A 24141-nucleotide genomic window follows, 5' to 3' on the forward strand; every position below is an offset into this window, starting at 1 on the left:
ACAATAGGCCTCAAAGTGCTCCAAATAAGTACTTGTAGTTTGAACAAAAACGGTGTTTCAAAACTGATCAATCAAAAGAAAGGTTCATCTCAGTGAGATGAATGCACACATCACAAAGAAGTTCCTCAGAATGCTTGTCTAGTTTTTATGTGAAGATATTTCCTTTTCCACAATAGGCCTCAAGACACTCCAAATATCCACTTGCAGGTTCTACAAAAAGAGTGTTTCAAAACTGCTCAATCAAAAGAAATGTTCAACTCTGTGAGATGAATGCACCCATCACAATCAAGTTTGTCAGTATGGTTCTGTCTACTTTTTATGTGAAGATATTTCCTTTTCCACAATAGGCCTCAAAACGCTCCAAATATCCACTTGCAGATTCTACAAAATGAGTGTTTCAAAACTGCTCCATCAAAAGAAAGATTCACACTGTGAGATGAATGCACACATCACAAAAAAGTTTCTCAGAATGCTTCTGTCTAATTTTAATATGAAGATATTTCCTTTTCCACAATAGGACTCAAAGCGCTCCAAATATCTAATTTCAGATTGAACAGAAAGAGTGTTTCAAAACTGCTCAATCAAAAGAAAGGTTCAACTCTGTGACAGGAATGCACACATCACAAAGAAGTTTCTCAGAATGCTTCTGTCTAGTTTTTATGTGAAGATATTTGTTTTCCACAATAGACTTCAAAGCTCCCCAAATATCCACTTGCAGATTCTGCAAAAAGAGTGTTCCAAAACGGTTCAATCTGAAGAAAGTTTCAACTCTGCCAGATGAAAGCACACATAGCAAAGAAGTTTCTCAGAGTGCTTCTGTTTATTATTTACCTGATGATATTTCCTTCTCCACAATAGGCCTCAAAGTGCTCCAAATATCCACTTGCAGATTCTACAAAAAGAGGGTTTCAAAACTTCTCAACCAAAAGAAAGGTTCAACTCTGTGAGATGAATCCACACATCACAAAGAAGTGTCTCAGAATGCTTCTGTCTAGTTTTTATGTGAACGTATTTCATTTTCCACTATAGGCAGTAAATCGCTGCAAATATTGAAATGAAGATTCCACAACAAGAGTGTTTCAAAACTGCTCAATCAAAAGAAAGGTTCAACTCTGTGAGATGAATGCACACTTCACAAGGAAGATTCTCAGAATCATTCTGGATAGTTTTAATTTGAAGATACTTCTTTTTCCATGATAGGCCTCAAAGTGCTCCAAATATCCACTTGCATATTCTACAAAAGAGTTTTTCAATACTGCTCAATCCAAAGAAAAGTCCAACTCATTGAGATGTGTGCGCACATCTCAAAGAAGTTTCTCAGAATTCTTCTGTCTAGTTTTCATGTGAAGATATCTTATTTTCCACTATAGGCAGTAAAGCACTCTAAATAACCAAATGCACATTCTACAAAAAGAGTTTCAAAACTGCTCAATCACAAGAAATTTTCAATTCTCTGAGGTGAATGCACACATCTCAAAGAAGTTTCTCAGAATGCTTCTGTCTGGTTTTTATGTGAAGATATTCCCTTTTTAACAATAGGCCTCAAAGAACTCGAGATATCCACTTGCAGATTCAACAAAAAGAGTGTTTCAAAACTGTTCAATCAAAAGAAAAGTTCAACACTTTGAGATGAATTCACACGTCATAAAAAGTTTCCAGAATGCTTCTGTCTAGTTTTTATGTGAAGATATTTTATTTTCCACAATAGTCCTCAAAGTGCTCCAATTATCCTATTTCAGATTCTACAAAAAGAGAGTTTCAAAACTGCTCAATTGAAAGAAAGTTCCACTCTATGAGGTGAATGCACACATCACAAAGAAGTTTCTCACAATGCTTCAGGCTAGTTTTTTTGTGAAGATATTTCCTTTTCAACAATAGGCCTCAAAGCGCTCCAAATATCCACTTGCAGAGTCTACAAAAAGAGTGTTTGAAAACAACTAAATCAAAAGAAAGTTTCAACTCTGTGAGGTGTATGCACACATCTCAAAGAAGTTTCTCAGAATGCTTCTGTCTAGTTTCTATGTGAAGATATTTCCTTTTCCACAATAGGCCTCAAAGCACTCAAAATATCACTTGCAGAATCTACAAAAACAGTGTTTCAAAACTTCTCAATAAAAAGAAAGGTTCAACTCTGTGAGATGAATGCACACATCACAAAGTAGTTTCTCAGAATGCTTCTGTCTTATTTTTATTTGAAGATATTTCATTTTCCACTATAGGCAGTAAAGCACTCCAAATATCCAAATGCAGATTCTAGAAAAAGAGTGTTTCATATCCGCACAGTCAAAAAAAACAAAGTTTCAACTCTGTGAGGTGAATGTACACATCACAAAGAAGTGTCTCAGAATGCCTCTGTCTAGTTTTTATGTGAAGATGTTTCCTTTTCCACTATAGGCATTAAAGCGCTCCAAATATCCACTTGCAGATTCCACAAAAACAGAGTTTCAAAACTGCTCAATCATAAGATCGGCTCAACTCCATGAGATGAATGCAGACATCACAAAGAAGTTTCTCAGAATGCTTCTGTCTCATTTTTATGTGAATATATTTCCTTTATGAAAATAGGCCTGAAAGCACTCCAAATATCCACTCGCAGATTCTACAAGAAGAGTGTATCAAAACTGCTCAATGAAAAGAAATGTTCAGCTCGTTGAGCTGAATGCACACATCACAAAGAAGTTTCTCACAATGCTTCTGTCTAGTTTTTACGTGAAAATATTTCCTGTTCCACAATAGGCCTCAAAATGCTCCGAATATCCACTTTAGGTTCTACAAAAAGAGTGTTTCAAAACTGTGCAATCAAAAGAAAGGTTCAACCCTGTGAGATGAATGCACCCATCACAAAGAAGCTTGTCAGAATTGTTCTATCTAGTTTTTGTGTGAAGATAGTTCCTTTTCCACAGTAGGCCTCAAAATGCTCAAAATATCCACTTGCAGAGTCTACAAAACGAGTTTTACCAAACTTCTCAATCAAAACAAAGATTCAACTCTGTAAGATGAATGCACACATCCCATAGAAGTTACTCAGAATTTTTCTGTCTAATTTTAGTCTGAATATATTTTCTTTTCCACAGTAGGCCTCAAAGCACTCCAAATAAATACTTGCAGTCTGAATAAAAACAGTGTTTCAAAACTGATCACTCAAAAGAAAGGTTCATCTTGGTGAGATGAATGCATACCACACAATGAAGTTTGACAGAATGGTTCTGTCTACTTTTTATGTGAAGATATTTCCTTTTCCACAATAGGCCTCAAAACGCTCCAAATATCCATTTGCAGATTCTACAAAAAGAGTGTTTCAAAACTGCTCCATCAAAAGAAAGGTTCAACACTGTGAGATGAATGCAAATATCACAAAGAAGTTTCTCAGAATGCTTCTGTCTCATTTTTATGTGAATATATTTCCTTTACCAAAATAGGCCTCAAAGCACTCCTAATATCCACTTGCAGATTCTACAAGAAGAGTGTTTCAAAACTGCTCAATGAAAAGAAACCTTCAGCTCAGTGACATGAATGCACACATCAGAAAGAAGTTTCTCACAATGCTTCTGTCTAGTTTTTATGTGAAAATTTTTCCTGTTCCACAATAGGCCTCAAAACATGCCAAATATCCACTTTAGGTTCTACAAAAAGAGTGTTTCAAAACTGTGCAATCAAAAGAAAGGTTCAACTCTGTGAGATGAATTCACCCATCACAAAGAAGTTTGCCAGAATGGTTCTGTCTAGTTTTTATGTGAAGATATTTCCTTTTCCACAATAGGCCTCAAAATGCTCGAAATATCCACTTGCAGAGTCTACAAAAAGAGTTTTAGCAAACTTCTCAATCAAAAGAAAGATTCAACTCTGTAAGATGAATGCACAAATCCCAAAGAAGTTACTCAGAATTTTTCTGTCTAATTTTAGTCTGAATATATTTCCTTTTCCACAATAGGCCTCAAAGCGCTCCAAATAAATGCAGTTTGAACAAAAACTGTGTTTCAAAACTGATCAATCAAAAGAAAAGTTTGTCTCAGTGAGATGAATGCACACATCACAATGAAGTTAGTCAGAATGGTTCTGTCTACTTTATATGTGAAGATATTTCCTTTTCCACAATAGGCCTCAAAATACTCCAAATATCCACTTGCAGATTCTACAAAAAGAGTCTTTCAAAACTGCTTGATCAAAAGAAAGGTTCAACACTGTGAGATGAATGCACACATCACAAAGAAGTTTCTTAGAATGCTTCTGTCTAATTTTAATATGAAGACATTTCCTTTTCCACAATACAATTCAAAGCGCTCCAAATATCTAATTTCAGATTGAACAAAAAGAGTATTTAAAAACTGCTCAATCAAAAGAAAGGTTCAACTCTGTGAGATGAATCTACACATCACAAAGAAGTGTCTCAGAATGCCTCTGTCTAGTTTTTATGTGAACATATTTCATTTTCCACTATAGGCAGTAAATCGCTGCAAATATTGAAATGAAGTTTCCACAACAAGAATGTTTCAAAACTGCTCGATCAAAGGAAAGGTTCAACTCTATGAGATGAATGCACACTTCACAAAGAAGGTTCTCAGAATCCTTCTGGATAGTTTTTATGTGAAGATACTTCTTTTTCCACAATAGGCCTCAAAACGCTCCAAATATCCACTTGCATATTCTACAAAAGAGTTTTTCAATACTGCTCGATCCAAAGAAAGGTCCAACTCATTGAGATGTGTGCACACATCTCAAAGAAGTTTCTCAGAATGTTTCTGTCTAGTTTTCATGTGAAGATATTTTATTTTCCACTATAGGCAGTAAAGCGTTCCAAATGCATATTCTACAAAAAGAGAGTTGCAAAACTGCTCAATCACAAGAAAGTTTCAATTCTATCAGATGAATGCACACATCACAAAGAAGTTTCTCAGAATGCTTCTATCTAGTTTTTATGTGAAGGTATTTCCTTTTTTAACAATAGGCCTCAAAGCTCACCAAATATTCACTTGCAGATTCAACGAAAAGAGTGCTTCAAAACTGCTCAATCAAAAGAAACTTTCAACTCTTTGAGATGAATTCACACATCCCAAAGAAGTTTCTCAGAATTCTTGTGTCTAATTTTAATATGAAGATATTTCCTTTTCCACAATAGGCTTTGAAGCTCTCCAAATAAATAATTGCAGTTTGAACAAAGGCAGTGTTTCAAAACTGATCAATCAAAAGAAAGGTTCAACTCTCTGAGATGAATTCACACATCACAAATAAGTTTCTCACAATGCTTCTGCCTATTTTTTATGTGAAAATATTTGTTTTCCCCAATAGGCTTCAAAGCTCTCCAAATATCTACTTGCAGATTCTGCAAAAAGAGTGTTTCAAAACTACTTAATCAAAAGAAAGTTTCAACTCTGCGAGATGAAAGCACACATAACAAAGAAGTTTCTCAGGATGCTTCTGTCTAGTTTTTAAATGATGAGATTTCCTTCTCCACAATAGCCTCCAAGTGCTTCAAATATCCACTTGCAGATTCTACGAAAAGTGTTTCAAAACTTCTCAATCAAAAGAAAGGTTCAACTCTGTGAGATGAATGCACACATCACAAAGAAGTGTCTCGGAATGCTTCTGTCTAGTTTTTATGTGAAGATATTTCATTTTCCACTACAGTCATTAAAGCGCTCCAAATATCCAAATGTAGATTCTACAGAAAGTGTGTTTCAAAACTGCTCAATCAAAAGAAAGGTTCAACTCTGTGAGATGAATGCACACCTCACAAAGAAGTTTCTCAGTATCTTTCTGGCTAGTTTTTATGTGACGATACTTCCTTTTCCACAATAGGCCTCAAAACGTTCCAAATATCCACTTGCAGATTCTGCAAAAAGAGTTTTTCAATACTACTTAATCCAAAGAAAGTTTCAAATCTGTGAGATGAATGCACATATCTCAAAGAAGTTTCTCAGAATGCTTCTGTCTAGTTTTTATGTGAAGATATTTTATTTTTCCACTATAGGCAGTAAAGTGCTCCAAATAACCAAATGCACATTCTACAAAAAGAGAGTGGCAAAACTGATTAATCACAGGAAAGTTTCAATTCTGTGAGATGAATGTACACATCACAAAGCAGTTTCTCAGAATGCTTCTGTCTAATTTTTATGTGAAGATATTTCATTTTCCACTAGAATCAGTAAAGCTTTCCAAATATCCAAATGCAGATTCTAGAAAAGGAGTGTTTCAAAACGGCTCAGTCAAAAGAAAGATTCAACTCTGTGAGATGAATGTACACATCACAAAGAAGTGTCTCAGAATGCTTCTGTCTAGTTTTTATGTGAAGACGTTTCGTTTTCCACTATAAGCATTAAAGCCCTCCAAATGTCCACTTGCAGATTCTATAAAAACAGTGTTTCCTAACTGCTCAATCAAAAGAGAGGTTCCACTTTGTGAGATGAATGCACACAACATGAAGAAGTTTCTCAGAATGCTTCTGCCTCATTTTTATGTGAAGATATTTTCTTTACCAAAATAGACCTCAAAGCACTCCAAATATCCACTTGCAGAATCTACAAGAAGAGTGTTTCAAAACTGCTCAACGAAAAGAAAGTTTCAGCTCGGTGAGATGAATGCATACATCGCAAAGAAGTTTCTCAGAATGCTTCTGTCTAGTCTCTATGTGAAGATATTTCCTTTCCACAATAGGCCTCAAAACGCTCCAAATATCCACTTGCAGGTTCTACAAAAAGAGTGTTTCAAAACTGCTCAATCAAAAGAAAGGTTCAATTCGATTAGATGAATACACCCATCAGAAAGAAGTTTTTCAGAATGGTTCTGTCTAGTTTTTATGTGATGATATTTCCTTTTCCACTATAGGCCTCAAAATGCTCCAAATATCCCCTTGCAGATTCTACAGAAAGAGTATTTCAAAACTGCTCCATCAACGAAAGGTTCAACACTGTGAGATGAATGCACACATCTCAAAGAAGTTTCTCACAATGCTTCTGTGTAATTTTAATATGAAGATATTTCCTTTTCCACAGTAGGACTCAAAGCACTCCAAATATCTAATTTCAGATTGAACAAAAAGAGTGTTTCAAAACTGCTCAATGAAAAGAAAGGTTCAACTCTGTGAGATGAATGCTCACATCACAAAGAAGTTTCTCAGAATAGTTCAGTCTAGTTTTTATGTGAAAATATTTGTTTTCACAATAGGCTTCAAACCTCTCCAAATATCCACTGGCAGATTCTGCAAAAAGAGTGTTTCAAAACTTTTCAATCTAAAGGAAGTTTCAACTCTGCGAGATGAAAGCAGACATCACAAAGTAGTTTCTCAGAATGCTTCTGTCTAATTTTTATGTGAAGATATTTCATTTTCCACTATAGGCAGTAAAGCACTCCAGATATCCAAATGCCTATTCTAGAAAAAGAGTGTTTCAAAACTGCTCAGTCAAAAGAAAGTTTCAACTCTGTGAGGTGAATGTACACATCACAAACAAGTGTCTCAGAATGCTTCTGTCTAATTTTTATGTGAAGATGTTTCCTTTTCCACTATAGGCATTAAAGTGCTCCAAATATCCACTTGCAGATTCCAAAAAAACAGTGTTTCAAAACTGCTCAATCATAAGATCGGTTCAACTCCATGAGAAGAATGCAGACATCACAAAGAAGTTTCTCAGAATGCTTCTGTCTCATTTTTATGTGAATATATTTCCTTTACCAAAATAGGCCTGAAAGCACTCCAAATATCCACTTGCAGATTCCACAAGAAGAGTGTTTCAAAACTGCTCAATGAAAAGAAATGTTCAGCTCAGTGAGATGAATGCACACATCACAAAGAAGTTTCTCCCAATGCTTCTGTCTAGTTTTTATGCAAACATATTTCCTTTTCAACAATAGGCCTCAGAGCGCTCCAAATAGTCCAGTTCCAGCTTTGGGGAGGTGGAGCACAGGAATCAGAGTCTGGTTCCAGCTTTTGGGAGGGAGAGCACCAGAATCAGAGTCCTTTTCCAGCTTTGAAGAGTGGGAGCACCATTATCAGAGTCCAGTCCCAGCTCTGGTGAGGGGTAACACCGGAATCAGAGTCCAGCTCCAGCTTTGGAAAGGGGAGCACCAGAATCAGAGTCCAGTCCCAGCTTTTGTGAGGAGGAGCACTGGAATCAGAGTCCAGCTCCAGCTTTGGGGAGGGGAGCACCAGAAAATGAGTCCAGTTCCAGCTTTGAAGAGGGGGAGCCTCGGCATCAGAGTCCAGTTCCAACTTTGAGGAGGGGCACACCAGAATCAGAGTCCAATTCCAGCTTTGGTGAGTGGGAGCACCGGAATCAGAGTCCAGTTCCAGCTTTGGGGAGGGGAACACCAGAATCAGAGTCCAGTTCCAGCTTTGGGGAGGGGAGCAGCGGAATCAGAGTCCAGTTCCAGGTTTGGGGAGGGTGGCACCGGAATCAGAGTCCAGTTCCTCCTTTGGTGAGGGTGAGCACCGGAATCAGAGTCCAGTTCCAGCTTTGGGGAAGGGAAGCACTGGAATCAGGGTCCAGTTCCAGCTTCAGGGAGTGGGAGCACCGTTTTCAGAGTCCAGTCCCAGCTTAGGTGAGGGAGAGCACTGGAATCAGAGTCCAGCTCCAGCTTTGGGGAGGGGAGCACCGGAATCAGAGTCCAGTTTCTCCTTTGGCGAGGGTGAGCACCGGAATCAGAGTCCAGTTCCAGCCTTGGGGAGAGGAAGCACCAGAATCAGAGTCCAGTTACAGCTTTGGGGAAGGGGAGCACCGGAATCAGGGTCCAGTTCCAGCTTTGGGGAGTCAGAGCACCGTTATCAGAGTCCAGTCCCAGCTTTGGTGATGGGGAGCACCAGAATCAGAGTCCAGGTCCAGCTTTGGGGAGAGGAGCACTGGAATCAGAGTCCAGTTCCAGCTTTTAAGAGGGGGAGCCCCTGCATCAGAGTCCAGTTCCAGCTTTTAGGAGGGGCACACCGGAATAAGAGTAGGGTTCCAGCTTTGGGGAGGGGAAGCACAATAATCAAAGTCCAGTTCCATCTTTGGGGAGGGGGAGCACCGGAATCAGAATCCAGTTCCAGCTTTGGAGAGTGGTGCACCGGAACCACAGTCCAGTTCCAGCTTTGGGGAGGGAAGCACCGGTATGAGAGTCCAGTTCCGGCTTTGAGGAGTGGGGGCACCAGAATCAGAGTCCAGTTCCAGCTTTGGGGAAGGGGAGCACCGGAATCATAGTACAATTCCAGGTGTGGGGTGGGGGAGCACTGGAATCAGAGTCCAGTTCCAGCTTTGGGGGTCAGAGTCCAATTCCAGCTTTGGGGAGGGGGAGCACTGGAATGAGATTCCAGTTTCAGCTTTGGGGAGGGGGAGCACCAGATTCAGAGTCCAATTCCAGCTTTGGGGGGGAGCACTGGAATCAGAGTCCAGTTCCAACTTTGAGGAGGGCATCAGAATCAGAGTCCTGTTCCAGCTTTGGGGAGGGGGAGCAATGGAATCAGAGTCCAGTTCCTCCTTTGGTGAGGGTGAGCACCAGAATCAGAGTCCAGTTGCAGCTTTGAGGAGAAGGGGCACCGGAATCAGAGTCCAGTTCCAGCTTTGGGGAGGGGGAGCACCAGAATCAGTGTCGAGTTCCAGCTTTGGGAAGGTGGAGCACCAAAATCAGAGTCCACTTCCAGCGTTGGGGAGGGGGAGCACCAAAATCATAGTCCAGTTCAAGCTTTGGGGAAGTAAAGCGCCCTAATAAGTGTCCAGTTCCAGCTTTGGGGAAGGAGAGCACCAGAATCAGAGTCCAGTTCTAGCTTTGAAAAGGGGGAGCACCAGAATCAGTGTCCAGTCTCAGCTTTGGGGAGGAGGGCACCGAAATGAGAGTCTAGTTCCAGCTTTGAGAAGGGGGAGCACCAGAATCAGAGTCCGGTTCCAGCTTTGGGTAGTGGGAGCACTGGAATCCAAGTCCACTTCTAGCTTTGGAAATCAGAGTCCCATTCCAGCTTTGGGGAGGGGGAGCACCGGAATCACAATCCAGTTCCAGCTTTGGGGAGGGGAAGCACTGGAATCAGAGTCCAATTCCAACTTTGGGGTGGGCGCACTGGGATCAGAGTCCAGGTCCAGCTTTGGGGAAGGGGAGCACCAGAACCACAGTCCACTTCCAGCATTTGGGAGGGTGAGAACCGGAATCAGAATCCAGTTCCAGCTTTGGGGAGGGAGAGCACCATAATCATAGTCCATTTCCAGCTTTGGGAAGGGGGAGCACCGGAATGAGAGTCCAGCTCTAGCTTTGGGGTTGGTAAAAACAGGAATCAGAGTCCAGTTCCAGCTTTGGGGTGGGTGACAACCGGAATCAGAGTCCAGTTCCAGCTTTGGAGAGGGGTAGCACCGGAATCAGATTTCATTTCCAGCTTTGGGGAGGGGGAGCAGCGAAAACGATTGAAAACCGGCCTCCTGACCCAGGCAGAGACGCAGAAAGAGGCTCACCAAAGACAGGCCGACATGCAGGAAATCGCTTTATGGCACACAGGGCACATTCGGCCAAAGACACACACGCACATGGGAACACACACACAAACCGACAGAGAGAGGGAAAGAAACACACAGAGACTGAGAGACAGAGCGAGAAGAGAGAATGGGAGACACACACACACACACAGACACACAGAGTCATACAGCCGAGGCATTGAAACACACACCCCCAGGCAACCCCTGAGGCTGCGGGGTTCCGCCCTCCACGAGAAGGACCCTCGGGTGAGAGAGCAGCCCAGGGGCACGCAGGCCGACCTGTCCTCGAGATCACGGCGGCACGACTTTTCCGGAGACTCACCGGAACACCCTCTGGGCAGGCCTGATGCTGGGATGCCCTGCTGCTGCCCCGGACTCCGCCTGGGGTTTACTCATGCTGGTGGGCCCTTTGTGACTCCTGGCATCCGGAGACGTTCCCGTCGACCCCACAGAGAGGTCGGGCCGGAGCCTCAGAGCCCCGACCCAAGAACTGCCACGGAGGGATCCTGCTTTGCCAAGCCTCAGGGACTGGTTTCTAACACAACTGTGGGAACCACTGTGACTGGAGAAGCCGCTGGCGACTCGCGCATGCGCATTGGCTGGGCCAACTCGCGCTCCGCTCCCCGCAGTCAGGCTGCGTCCCTTTCAAATCACGCCAACGCTGAGCGGCAGCAACGAGGCTCCTGCTGCAGCCGCGGCGGCGGGATCCGGGGTCCAGTTTGGGGCGGCGTGGGAGAGGGGGCCGTGAGTGTCCTGTCCCAGGGCCAAACCCCCAGGATTCCTGTCCTCAGGACCTCCCTGAGTCGACTTCCACCGAGGGAGGGGGAGCTTCAGGAGGCCTGCTGTGTTCTGAAGACTCACCTTCAGATCCAATTTTGGCCCCCTCCGAGTGAGATAGGATGGGCTCACCGCAGCTGGTGAGGCAGGCAGGGCCTCGCTGCAGCATAGAATGATCCCATAGGTCTCAAGGCATGGTGTCAGCTGAAAATTCACTGATCCGTGAGCCCTCTGCCTCCCTCCTCCTTTGAAAGAGCAGTGGCCTGCCCGGCTTCTAAAAGCCCTGGGGCTCCGGAAAGCAGACCGCGCTTTACAGGACAAGTGCAAACAAGAACAGGGGCGAACCAAGGTGGAGACCATTTGAACACGCGTGGCACTGGCGTATCCCACAGCAGATGGTATGAATGTGTGTCACCGGAGGCATATGGGGCGATGGCGAAACACACGGTGGTGGTGGAAGGGGGGCACAAGTGACCCTTCCATCAATGCCAAGGAAAATCAAAGAACACCTGGGTACCGGGGGCGGAGGGGGCCTGTGCCTGACCCAAGCCACATTTTCAAATGCCTACCAGAGGAGCAGAGGTTTCTGCAAAATTCGCCCCACCCCCAACCCTCCATCGCCCTAGTAGCCCTGACGCAAAATCCCCTGCACCCAGCCCCAGCCCCAGCCCAGTCCCTTTGGTTCCCTGACATTCGTTTCGGTCCGAAGATCAAGGGAGTCAGTCCACCCAGGAGCAGAGGAGAGGATGTCCCTCAAGAATGAGACAGGAAGTGCAGAGGAAGTGTGACACCACCTCCTAGAAGACAAGGCCAGTCACGGTCGCCTAGCACTCATTCTAGGCAATCCACCCACCCATGAGGGGAAACATGGAGAACAAAGAAGCTTCCCTGTCTGAGACACGTATGGAAGCCAAGAGCTCCAGGGTCATGAGACCTGCCCAATCAAGCAGGAACACGTTTGGAGAGAGAAACAATCATGACACGGATCTCCAGGAAGTGTCTCCCTGATGGACTTGGAAGTCGTCTTTGTTGAAGACATTTGGCCAGAGCGAGAGGCATCCAGGTCCCTGAGAAACAAGGGAGGCAGAGCAAGAGGTAGGACAGAGCAGAGGCCAGAGCCCAGGCAGGATACAGCACCGTGCCACCGCCACGGGCAAAAGGGGAGGAGTTCCAAAAGGCCGGCTTGCCCAGAGAGGCCAGCGTTCCAGTGACAGGGATTGTTGCCATCTCCCATTCCCGGCTTCCTCTTCCAGACTGTATCGTGGTGTGGCTTCAGTTCTCAGAGAAGAGCCGTGAAAAGACACAACCATCTTCTCTGACGTGGGTCCGCTCCTCTCCTGCAGGACAAAGAGCTCCAGTGGGGCTTTTGTCCTTGGCTGCAGGGTGGTCATCTTGATCCTAGAAAAGAGGCCGCTCAGGATGGGGATGAGATTTCAATTGCTCCCAGACCGACGCATCTCCTCACGTGGGCGAGGCCTTCACACACCCAAAGCGGATCTGTGGCGGTGAAAACGATTGACAACCGGCCTCCTGACCCAGGCAGAGAAGCAGAAAGAGGCTCACCAAAGACAGGCCGACATGCAGGAAATCGCTTTGTGGCACAGAGGGCACATTCAGCCAAAGACACACAGGCACACGGGAACACACACACAAACCGACAGAGAGAGGGAAAGAAACACACAGAGACTGAGAGACAGGGCGAGAAGAGAGAATGGGAGACTCACCCAAACACCATCCTGGTAGGCCTGAGGCTGGGATGCGGTGCTGCTGCCCCTGGACTCCGCCTGGGGTTTCCTCATCCTGGTCGGTCCTTTGCGACTCCTGGCATTCGGAGACGTTCCCGTCGACCCAGTGGAGAGGTCAGGCCAGAGCCTCAGAGCCCAGACCCAAGCACTGCCATGGAGGGCTCCTGCTTTGCCGAGCCTCTGGGACTGGTTTCTAAGACAACAGTGGGAACCACTGTGACGGGAGAAGCTGCTGGAGACTCGCGCATGCGCATTGGCTGGGCCGACTCGCGGTCTGCTCCCTGCAGTCAGGCTGCGTCCCCTTTAAATCACGTTACGGCTGCGCCGCGGCAGCGAGGCATTTGCTGCAGCCGTGGTGGCGGCTGCATCCGGGGTCCAGTTTGGGGCGGCGTGGGAGAGGGGTCTGCCAGTGTCCTGTCCCACGGCCAAACCCCCAGGAGTGCTGTCCTCAGGACCTCCCTGAGCCGACTTCCACCGAGGGAGGGGGGCTTCAGAAGGCCTGGTGTGTTCTGGGTACATCCTTGTCATATCCGGTTTTCAGCTTCTTCTTGAAGATTGTTCCGTATAGTGGCTTCATTTCTCAGAGAAGAGCCATGAGGAGATAGAGCCATCTCCTTTCAAATTGGTCTCCTCCCCTCCTGGATATATATTATATATATATATTTATATAGAGAGAGAGACAGGGTCTCACTTTGTTGCCCAGGCTTGAGGACTGGTGCAATGGTAGCTCACTGCAGACTTGAACTCCTGGGCTCAAGAGCTCCTCCTACCTCAGCCTCCCAAGTAACTGGGACTTTAAGGCATGCACCACCTCATCCAGCTAATTTTAAAAAAAATTATTATTTTTTGTAACGATGGGGATCTTGCTATACTGCCCAGGCTGGTCTCAAGCTTTTGACCTCAAGCAATCCTCCCACCTCAAGCTCCCAAAGTGCTGGGATCACAATAGTGAGCCACCACACCTGGCTCCATTTTCCATATTTTAAGACCATTTTTTAAAAGCTGCTCAAGACTGCTTTTTTCTCTTGGTGCTACTTGCAACTCCCTTAATTAGCTTTGGAAATACTCTTAATGAAGAAAATCTAAAGAGTTGAAAAATAAAATATTATTTCTTTTCTTCCAATTGCAAAAGAGCAGACACTCTCCTGAATCATAAAGCTAGTTTTGATAAATTGGTGAACTGAGAGCATACACGGTATTATTAATTCTGTTCTTATTTCTGCTTCACTGTGGAGTGTCTTCACATAGTCTTAAAAGATTATTGCTATGAAATATTCTTATACATGTAACACATAACCTCTATAATTCTGCAGTTGTACTTGGCTGTCTTACCTAATAATCAGTTGCTTTGCTTCATAATATTTAAATTGGCATCTTTATTTTCCAAAATGCATAACTACTAGTATAGATTTTTAGTTAAGCCAGAAGAAAGTAGACTTTATTTACTAACATAACTTATAGGTAAAGGTTTAATAAATCTCCCTGCTTCTTTTCTTTTGCATCATAACAACCACTGAAAATAATATTTCTATAGCAGTTGGGGGTAAATGGGCAATGACTTTCGTGGCCAGAGGTGAATGGCCCAGGGGCTCCAGCACTCCAGGTCCCACTGAGCCTGCCACACAGCTGAGGGCATCGGTATTTCCACACACCTACAGTGCATGCTGTCCCAGAACACAGATCAGATGCTCTCCTTTATTCAAATGGGGAGTTGAGAGTATTGTCATTGTAATTAAATTAATAAATACATATTTATACACTGTTAAAGTCTGGTTGGATTTGTGTCCCTTCACAAAACAAATTGCTTAAATGAAACCACAGAGTTAACATAAATGAGTACATTTGCTTCTATGAGATGCTCTTTTAAATGGAATTAGAATCTAATTTGAAATGTCAATTAAAAGTTTAAATATTCAACTCACTTACATTTAGATTTTTGTTTTGTTTTGTTTCGTTTCGAGATGGAGTTTAGCTCTTGTCACCCAGGCTGGAATGCAATGGCGCAATCTCAGATCACTGCAAGCACCTTCTCCCGGGTTCAAGCAATTCTCTTGCCTCAACCTCTTGAACTGCTCCCTGCCACCCACCCATCCTTGGTTTTGTTTGTTTGTTTGTTTGTTTGTTTTTACAGAGACAAAGTCTCACTATATTGCCCAGGCTGGTCTTCAACTCCTGGCCTCAGGCGATCCTCCTGCCTTGGTCTCCCAAAGTGTTGGAGTTACAGATGTGAGCCTTTGTGCTCAGCTCATCCATGGCTGTTCAAATGTGGAGGTAAATTGTAGATGCCAAGTTTACCTCCAGGTCAGAAGGGGCAGATGCCCCAGGGCAGAATCATAACCCTAACCAGGCCTCCCACTGCATGAAGACCTTATTTTCTGAAGCTTAAACCTGGACAGAGGTCTGACCAGTAGCACTGTGTTCATGAATGTCAGGTCAAAAGTTTAAAATTGGGACTATCCAGAAGAACCTGGTAGATGCAGGTGCAGTCTGCAGTCCAATGGTCAGCCACGAAAACAGGCTACCTGTTCTTTCTCTTTACCATGGAGTCCTTGATGTAAAAATCGATGACACTTATTGCTTCTGGTGTGCTTCCCTTTCTTCTTCATTTTCCATAAGTAGTTTCCTGCATCCCACCTCCGTACAGGCCACAGTCAATTCAGGACATTTTAACCATGAAAATGAGTCTCCATAATACCAGGCAAGGTGGCTCATGTCTGTAATCCCAGCACTCTGGGAGGCTGAAGTGGGAGAATGGCTTGATCTTAGGAGTTTGAGACCAGCCTGGGCAACATGGTGAAACCCTGTCTCTAACCAAAAATAAATGAATTAAAAAATAAGCCATGTATGGTGGTGCATGCTACTAGTCCAGCTACTCAGGAAGCTGAGGTGAGAGGATTGCTTGAGTCAAGGAGGTCAAGTCTGAAGTGGTCCAAGATCATGCCACTGCAATCCAGCCTGGGCAACAGAGTGAGACCTTATCTCAAGAAAAAAAAGATTTAAAGGACAGACTGACTCTCTTATTACAAGCCAATGCTCATTTGCCATTCCATAAATCCTAGGGCACCTCTTAAGAATTATGCTAAATCTACTCTACCCGTGCTCTATAAATGTATTCACTATTGTAGATGCCACTAAGAACATTCATGATTCACCAGAGAAAGTAAAAATAGCAGCATTAATGGGAGTTTGGAAGAAGTTGATTCCAACCTTCATAAATGACTTTGAGGGGTTCAAGACTTTAGCAGAGGACGTAAAAACAGATGTGGTGAAGATAGCAAGAGAACTAGTATTGAAAGTGGAGCGTGAAGATATGAGTGAATTGCTGCAATTTTTTTTTTCAGATGGAGTTTTGCTCTTGTTGCCCAGGCTGGAGTGCAATGGTGCGATCTCAGCTCACTGCAACCTCCACCTCCTGGGTTCAAGCGATTCTCCTGCCTCAGCCTCCCGAGTAGGTGGTATTGTAGGCATGTGCCACAACACCCGGCTAATTTTGTATTTTTAGTAGAGATGGAGTTTCACCATATTGGTCAGGCTGGTCTCGAACTCCCAACGTCAGATGATCCACTCGCCTCAGCCTACAAAAGTGCTGGGATTACAGGCATGAGCCACCACACCCAGCCAGATTGCTGCAATCTTAATGGATGAGGAGTTGCTTATTATGAATGAGCAAAGAAAGTGGTTTCTTGGGATGGAATCTACTCCTGGTGAAGATGCCATGAACATTGTGGAAAGAACAACAAAGGACTTAGAATATTCCATAAACTTAGTTGATAGAGGAGTGGCAGGGTTTGAGAGGACTGGTTCCAATTTTGATATAAATTCTACTGTGGGTAAAATGCTACCAAACTGTACAGCATGCTACAGTGAAATCTTTTGTGAAAGCAAGAGTCAGTCAATGTAGCAAACTTCATTGTCATGTTATTTTAAGAAATTGCCACACGCTCTCCAGCCCTCAGCAACCACCACCCTGATCAGTGAGTAGCTATCAAGATTGAGGCAAGACCATCCAGCAGCAAAATGATTATGACTTGCTGAAGGCCCAGATTATGGTTAGCATTTTTTGGCAATCAAGTATTTTCAAAGTAAGGTATATACATTATATTTTAGACATAATGCTATTGCACATTTAATTGACTACAGTAGTTTAAACATAACTTTTTTTTTTTGAGATGGAGTCTCACTCTGTTGCCCAGGTTGGAGTGCAGTTGTGTGATCTTGTCTCACTGCAAACTCTGCTTCCCAGGTTCAAACAATTCTCCTGCCTCAGCCTCTTGAGTAGCTAGGAATACAGGCGCTCACCACCATTTTTGTATTTTCACAGGGTTTCCCCATGTTGGCCAGGCTGGTCTCGAACTTCTGACCTCTGGTGATCCACCTGCCTTGGCCTCCCAATGTGCTGGGATTACAGGCATGAGCCACCATGCCCGGCAACATAACTTTTATATGCACCAAAAAGCAAAAAATTTCTTGTGACTTGCAAAAAAATTCATGTGACTTGCTCTATTGTGATATTCCCATTATTGTGGTGACCTAGAACCAAACCTGCAATATCTCCAAGGTGTGCCTGTAGCCCTGAAAGCAGAGCTGGAGTAAAGACTTGGGTGTGGATGGTTTATTTGGGAAGTGATTCCAAGAAGCAAGAGTGAGATGTGGGAAGAGTGAGCCAGGCAAGAAAAAAAAGCCAAAATAATGGCATGCCATTGAGGCTGCTCCCATGGACTTTTTTTATGCGGGACCTTCTGAGAGACTCTGGAAAATTATCCAGGACTGTCCACCTGAAACATGAGCCTCAAGCATTTGCCCACCTGTCCCACACTGGTTGAGGTCTTCCTCTGAGGCTGTTAACCTGCAAGTGTTTCTGGGATGTATTTGTACTCAGGCAAAATCCTACAATAGTGGAGATGTCCCGGGGTGGAAAGTGTAGCTTGAGTTTGCTGGCAGCACAAGGGAAGCCTATGCTTCCATGGAACTCCCCACAGTGGCTGAGACTGAATGAAAGGTGTGCTGAGAAGACATGACACAGTCGTCATTGCACGGAGGAATCCTAGTCATTGATCTTGGCAAGAGGACCCCCTCCCTGAATCCTGCGCTTGAGAAGGTGCCTCTCTGGCTCCCCACTGACTGTACCTCGGCCCACCCAGAGCTCTCACCCCCTCCCTGAATCCTGCGCTTGAGAAGGTGCCTCTCTGGCTCTCCACTGACTGTACCTCGGCCCACCCAGAGCTCTCACCCTCTCTTCTAGGGCACACCCTGGGCACTCAGGCCCCTGGCCAAACGTACCTGAGCCTGCATGGCCTCTTCCCTGGGTCCATTTCAAAGTGAAAACTGTGCTTGTCCAAATGGTGCCCAAGGCTCTGCTGTCTGAAGGGGTGAGAATTGTGGATGGAGCTTGCATGGGGCCTAGGGAGTCCCCACACAAGGGTACGCAAGACTTCTCAAGTAAGGACAGAGCTAGCTACGATGAAAGAAAAAAGTTTAGCCTGGGGCTGAGGATGAGCTCTCCCTTTGCTACCACATTCCCTGGCAGAGCACCAAGGAATCAGAGAATTCTACACTCGACTTTGACCTTGTGGGTTATTATGGTGGTATATTTCTTGAAGTAGAAGAATAGAACATATTTAGCTATTTTTAACTTCATTTATAATTCATAATTATTTAGACATAATGCAAATGTGGGCTGGAATTCATGTTCTGATTTTTGTGGCCTTGAGCTAAGGAAAAGGGACCCAGGGAAATGTGGCTTTATATGCTTAGATGACTTCATGGAATCCCCAACTTCATTAGCTTCTGTGATGACTCAACATTGTTACTAAAATCCACTTTGTATTATCTTTAAAAACCAAGGGATATTATGTAGGTCAGTAGTTAGAAGGCACTTGACTCAAAATACCTATGAACCAAAGGATATAAATGACTAAGAGCAGGAGGATTATTACCTGAAGGGGTGGAGGGTTGATCTCAGGATATGACCTGTGAGATCCTTCCTGCTGGCTCAGTGCTGACTGAGTATGGGGCAGGAGAGCCCCAGGAGCAATACATATCTGGGATAGGAGGGAATGCAGGGAGGAAGGAAAGAGAAATAGGCCTTTTTGTTTTTATTGATACATGACAATTATACATATTTCTAGGGTACATGTGATATTTTGATACATGCATACAATGTGTACTGATCAAATCAAGATAATTTGCATATCTATCACCTCAAACATTTATCACTTATTTGTGTTAGGAACATTCCACATCTTTCCTCTAGCCGTTTTGAAATGTATAATAAGTTATTGTTAACAATCATCACCCTACTATGCTATTGAACACTAGAAATTCTTCTGTTCCTTCCATCTAACTGTATTTTTGTGCCCATTAACCAACTTCTGGGAAGGGTAAAAGAGTGGGTGGATGAAAAGGGCCCTTCTTAAGGCAAAGAAAATCTTACAAGAAGGGAAGACATCTTAGGAGGAAAAATAAAAATGTGGACCATGGGCTTACCGTGGGGACTGCAGAAATTGGCAAAGAAAAAACCAACATAGTGATGTGAAAATAAATCTCAATGTCATTCCTTTCACAAGTCCAATGTCTGATATTCTTTTGGCAAGCTGGATATGGGGTAGGAATCTTTCTTTGTGTCATACATTTTCACGATTATGATTATTATTGAATAATAGCTGACAATTATTGAGAGCAATTATTGGGCACAATTATTGAGCTTTGACAAGCTCTTTTCAAAGGCCTTTACATATATTTTCTCCACTTCTAATTGTTAGATATTCTTATTATTCCCATTTTGTAGATGAGGGATGCACAGGCATAAAGCTTTTGTGGAGGCAGACAGCAGCTAAGTAACCTGACCACGGCCCAACAGCAAACAAATGATGGGGCCACATGCAAATCCAGGCAGAACCCTTCTGTTATATGAAGCTCAATGTTTTCTTGTTTTCATCTTGTTATGAATACACCTATTTGCAAAGGGGTTTTGAAGCTACATTAAAACATTTTGTGGTCGTGCACGGTGGCTGATGCCTATAATCCCAGCATTTTGGGAGACCAAAGTAGGCAGTTCGCCTGAGCTCAGGAGTTTGAGACCAGCCTGGCCAACATGGTGAAACCCTGTGTCTACTAAAAATACAAAAAAATTAGCTGGGCATGTTAGTGTGCACCTGTAATCCCAGATACTCTGGAGGCTGAGGCAGGAGAATCGCTTGAACCCAGGAGAGGAAGATTGCAGTAAGCCGAGATTGCACCACTGCACTCCAGCCTGGGTGACAGAGTGAGACTCTGTCTCTAAATAAATAAATAAATAAGATTGAATTTTGAGCTCCTGACCGTGTCCCTAGATTGTACTCATACGTATTTTGATATCTTCTAAGATTTATTCTTAGTGCATTTTTTAAGTAAAAGTATTTACTGAGCATCTACTGTATATCACGTGCTGAGATAGTCATCAGCAGTGCAGGGGACATATGGCACAGTCTCTGCCCTCAAGTAACTTTCACTCACCACACATTTATTAGGACACTGATACATGTGTGAATATAAGATAGTATGATAGACATTGCAACAAGTAATTATTTACTGTAAACCTATTTCATAGGATTTTAATCTTAAAGTACTTTCACCTTATTTCCAAAAAAAAAAGTACTGCATAACTTTAAAGAGATTCTCAGTTTGAAATCATCATATGAACTGCAGTAGCATCTGCTGGTGAAATACTGCTTTGTATCTATAAGAATAGTCCAAACAATTGGGAGAGAACTGCATTATTAGAGCTGTAAAAGTTACTGTCTAGAAATCTCAGAAAAGAAGAGAAAGGTCAATGGTAGATGAATAAGATGACATCTAAACTGTTCTCTTAAGCTACTGAAGTTCTGTGGATATCTCACAGCACAAAGTTCAAGTGTATGCCCACAACTCCTCATGCCACAAGATGTGACATCTTTCCAAACTCTTTTTGCAAAAGTTTCCAGTTATGTCTCTTATAAGAGTACTTTTTATACCCACATATTCCGGACTTTGTGGTGCATGCAAAGACAAGATGGGAAGGGGGCTTCCATTTGCTGATGACAGCTGCTCTATGGACCAGGCCCTGCCCATGCATCTGTGTTGGTTCTTTTATCCCTACATCAGCCATAGCCCGTAGGTATTAACCTCCATTGTACAGACGAGGAAATTGAAACTCTAAGAGAATATGCAATTTACCCAGAGTCATGCAGCTTGTGTATGCAAGAGTTGGAATGAAAATCCAATCGGAGTCTCAAGTCTCCTTCCACAATATGGTTTCCATTTCATTTTGCTATCACCTTAGCTGGGATATGTCTGCCCTAAAAGATAATAAGTAGGAATACTTGTCTCTATACCTTAACCTAACATCCATGGGCTTCGATTTGTATTTGGAGGTGTCATAACGTTACAATAATTTGATTTTATTTGAATGGTGAGTATTATACTACTCAATCTAGAGATCTGTGACATCCCAGTCTAAACTGGATGATAGCAATGAAACTTCTTCAAGGAGACAAGTATGAGTAATAAAGTAGAAATAAGTTGAATTTCTATGGAGTTGCTACTTCTGAATTTAAAGCTAGCTGAGGTTAAATAGATATCCTAAAAGATCACTATGATCTTCACTTGAATAGTATAAACATTAATTATTTTTTACATATTTATTTATTTATGGAACACAGATGTAATTTTTAAACAGAATATTTGCAAATTGTATTAAAATATATTAAAAACATAAAACATTATGACCCAATAGAGTTTTTCACAGTACCTCAGTGTTAGTTTAAAATGTGAAATTCAATCAATATAATTCACCATATAATATAGTGTGTATGTCAGTATAATGTATATGAAAATTGGAAAGAAGTAAATTTATCTTTGTTTTTTAGTAAGATGAAATTAAAATTTTAGGGAATTTCAACTTTCATTTTAGATTCCGGAGGGTACCCGTGCAGGTTTATTACATGGGTGTATTGTGTGATGCTGAGATTTGGGGTACGAATGAAGGTGTGAGTGCCTATCTTGAACTTGCACCCAGAGCAATCTCCCCTGATCAGCAGAGGGTAAACTAACTTGAATTTCTTAGTAGAGCAGGTCACAAAGGGCAAATTGTGGTCCAGAGACAAAAGTGTCCAACAGTCTAAAATGAGCCTGCCATATCACTTAGGGTACAGGCCTTAACACAAATACATTTCAGAAACGGGTCAAACCCTTGTTTAAAGATAAATGTAAGCTGGATGTGGAGGCACACATCTATAGTTCCAGCTACTCAGGAGGCTGAAGCAGGAGGATCCCTTGAGTTCAGGAGTTTAAGACCAGCCTGGACAACATAGGAAGATCCCATCTCAATTTTTAAAAATGAGAAAAATATAGTTAAACTTAAGCATATTAACATTTTAAAGAGTTTATTTAAGCAAACAGAGATTCATGGATCAGCCAGCTCCAAACTGAAAGTGGCTGGAGGATCTACCAGAGGCGTTTGTAGGGAAGGCTTTTATAGGCTGAATGTAGAAGTAGAGTAGAGAAATTATTTGTTTGGCAAAAATTTGGGCAGTTGTATTATTTGAACTATCCTGGTGGTAGGTCTCTCATTACACAGCTAATACGCAGTGGGTCACTTGTTGGTGGGCTAAGCTTGTTTCATTTTGCCTATGTAGGAACCCAGGCCATGGGAGCTATCTCAGCCTAATGCTCTCCCATTACATTATTTTACACCTCTCTGTATCAGGGTAAGCAGGGATCTTCCCCACAAGGCTTCTTACCAGCCTGTTTCCCTCAGCAAAATGAAACTGTCCATTTTGCCTCTGTAGGCAATCTTCTGAACAAGGCTCTCCTAATATTCTTAACTCATCTTATTTTATCTTCTCTGTACCTTGTTTACACACTTCTGGAACACTTGTGTGTCTTGCACCCATCCCCTGCATTATTTAGGCAGTCCTAAAAGAAGACCTCTAGGATGGATTGGTAGAGAACTGCTGGCATATTGAGCCCTCTCTCTTTGTATCTGGAACTTTCATATTTACCTTAGTTCTCCAGGCCAATTTTGCAATTATCTTTGTTCTCCGCTTCAAAATACATTTACCTCTGACAGAAGCTGAGCACATAAAAGGGACCTTGCCCAGTGGTACATATGAGGCAGGAGACATAATATAGTTAAAATTACAAACTAAAAGCTTTCTGGCACCAAAAGCATAAGTAACAAAAGAAAAAAATAAGTAAATTGGACTTCACCAAAATTTAAAACTTTTTTGCAATCAGAGGAAAACTGGCAGAATGGAAGAAAATATTTCAAATAATATCTTTGATATGGGATCAATATGCAGAATATCTAAAGAATTCCTACAACTCAACAATAAATAAACAACCCAATTAAAAAATAGGCAAAGGACTTACATAGAAAATTTCCCAACAATGATATACAACTGGCCATCAAGCCCATGAAAGATGCTCAACATCACTGATTACTAAGGAAATGCAAATCAAAACCATAGTAAGATACCACTTCATACACATTAAGATGGCAATAATCAAAAAACCAGGGAATAACAAGTGTTGGTGAGAATGTAGCCAAATCGAAACTCTTGTGCATTGCCGGTGGACTTTACAGCAGTATAGTCATGGTGGGAAAGAGTACAGTGTTTCCTAAATTAAAAATAAATGGAACATAGCCTGGGCTCAGTGGCTCATGCCTGTAATCCCAGCACTTTAGGACACCGAGGTGGCCAGATCACGAGGTCAGGAGTTCAAGACCAGCCTGACCAACATGGTGAAACCCCATCTCAACTAAAAATACAAAAATTAGCTGGGCGTGGTGCTGCGTGCCTGTAATCCCAGCTACTCAGGAGGCTGAGGCAGCAGAATCACTTGAATCTGGGAGGTGGAGGTTGCAGTGAGCTGAGAAAGTCAGACTCCGTCTCAAAAATAAATAAATAAATAAATAAATAAATAAATAAATAAGAAACATAGAATTACTATATCAGTCAGCAAGTCCACTTCTGGGTTTAAACTCACAAAAGTTGAAAGCAGGGACTTCAACAGATATTTACAAATTCCTGTGCATAGCAACATTATTCATGATAGCCAAAAGGTGGAAGCATTCATTGACAAAGGAATGGATAAACAAAATGTGGTACAGATATACAGTGGAATATTACTTAGCCTTAAAAAGGGACATTCTGTGGAATGTGGTTTGAAAACCA

At 42.8% G+C, this 24141-nt stretch overlaps 1 protein-coding gene across 1 annotated transcript; it reads left to right on the plus strand.

The window, feature by feature from the left end:
* Nucleotides 1-9268: 9268 nt before the first annotated feature.
* On the plus strand, nt 9269-10771 carry LOC134731943 (uncharacterized). Its single transcript, XM_063613591.1, has 4 exons — nt 9269-9454; nt 9498-9559; nt 9684-10092; nt 10622-10771. Exons 1-4 carry the CDS (start codon nt 9269-9271, stop codon nt 10769-10771), a joined length of 807 nt encoding a protein of 268 aa, XP_063469661.1.
* The last annotated feature ends 13370 nt before the right edge of the window (nt 10772-24141 follow it).

The sequence above is a fragment of the Symphalangus syndactylus genome, chromosome 19 (assembly GCF_028878055.3).
Source record: "Symphalangus syndactylus isolate Jambi chromosome 19, NHGRI_mSymSyn1-v2.1_pri, whole genome shotgun sequence".
Taxonomy (NCBI): Eukaryota; Metazoa; Chordata; class Mammalia; order Primates; family Hylobatidae; genus Symphalangus; species Symphalangus syndactylus.

Excerpts from the sequence above, each read along its gene's own strand:
- LOC134731943 (XM_063613591.1), top strand. The coding sequence starts at position 9,269 with ATGAGATTCCAGTTTCAGCTTTGGGGAGGGGGAGCACCAGATTCAGAG. Across the intron at positions 9,560-9,683 it reads AGCACCAGAATCAGTGTCGA|TTCCAGCTTTGGGGAAGGAG; the intron begins GTTCCAGCTTTG and ends ATAAGTGTCCAG. Across the intron at positions 10,093-10,621 it reads CACTTCCAGCATTTGGGAGG|GCAACCCCTGAGGCTGCGGG; the intron begins GTGAGAACCGGA and ends ACACACCCCCAG.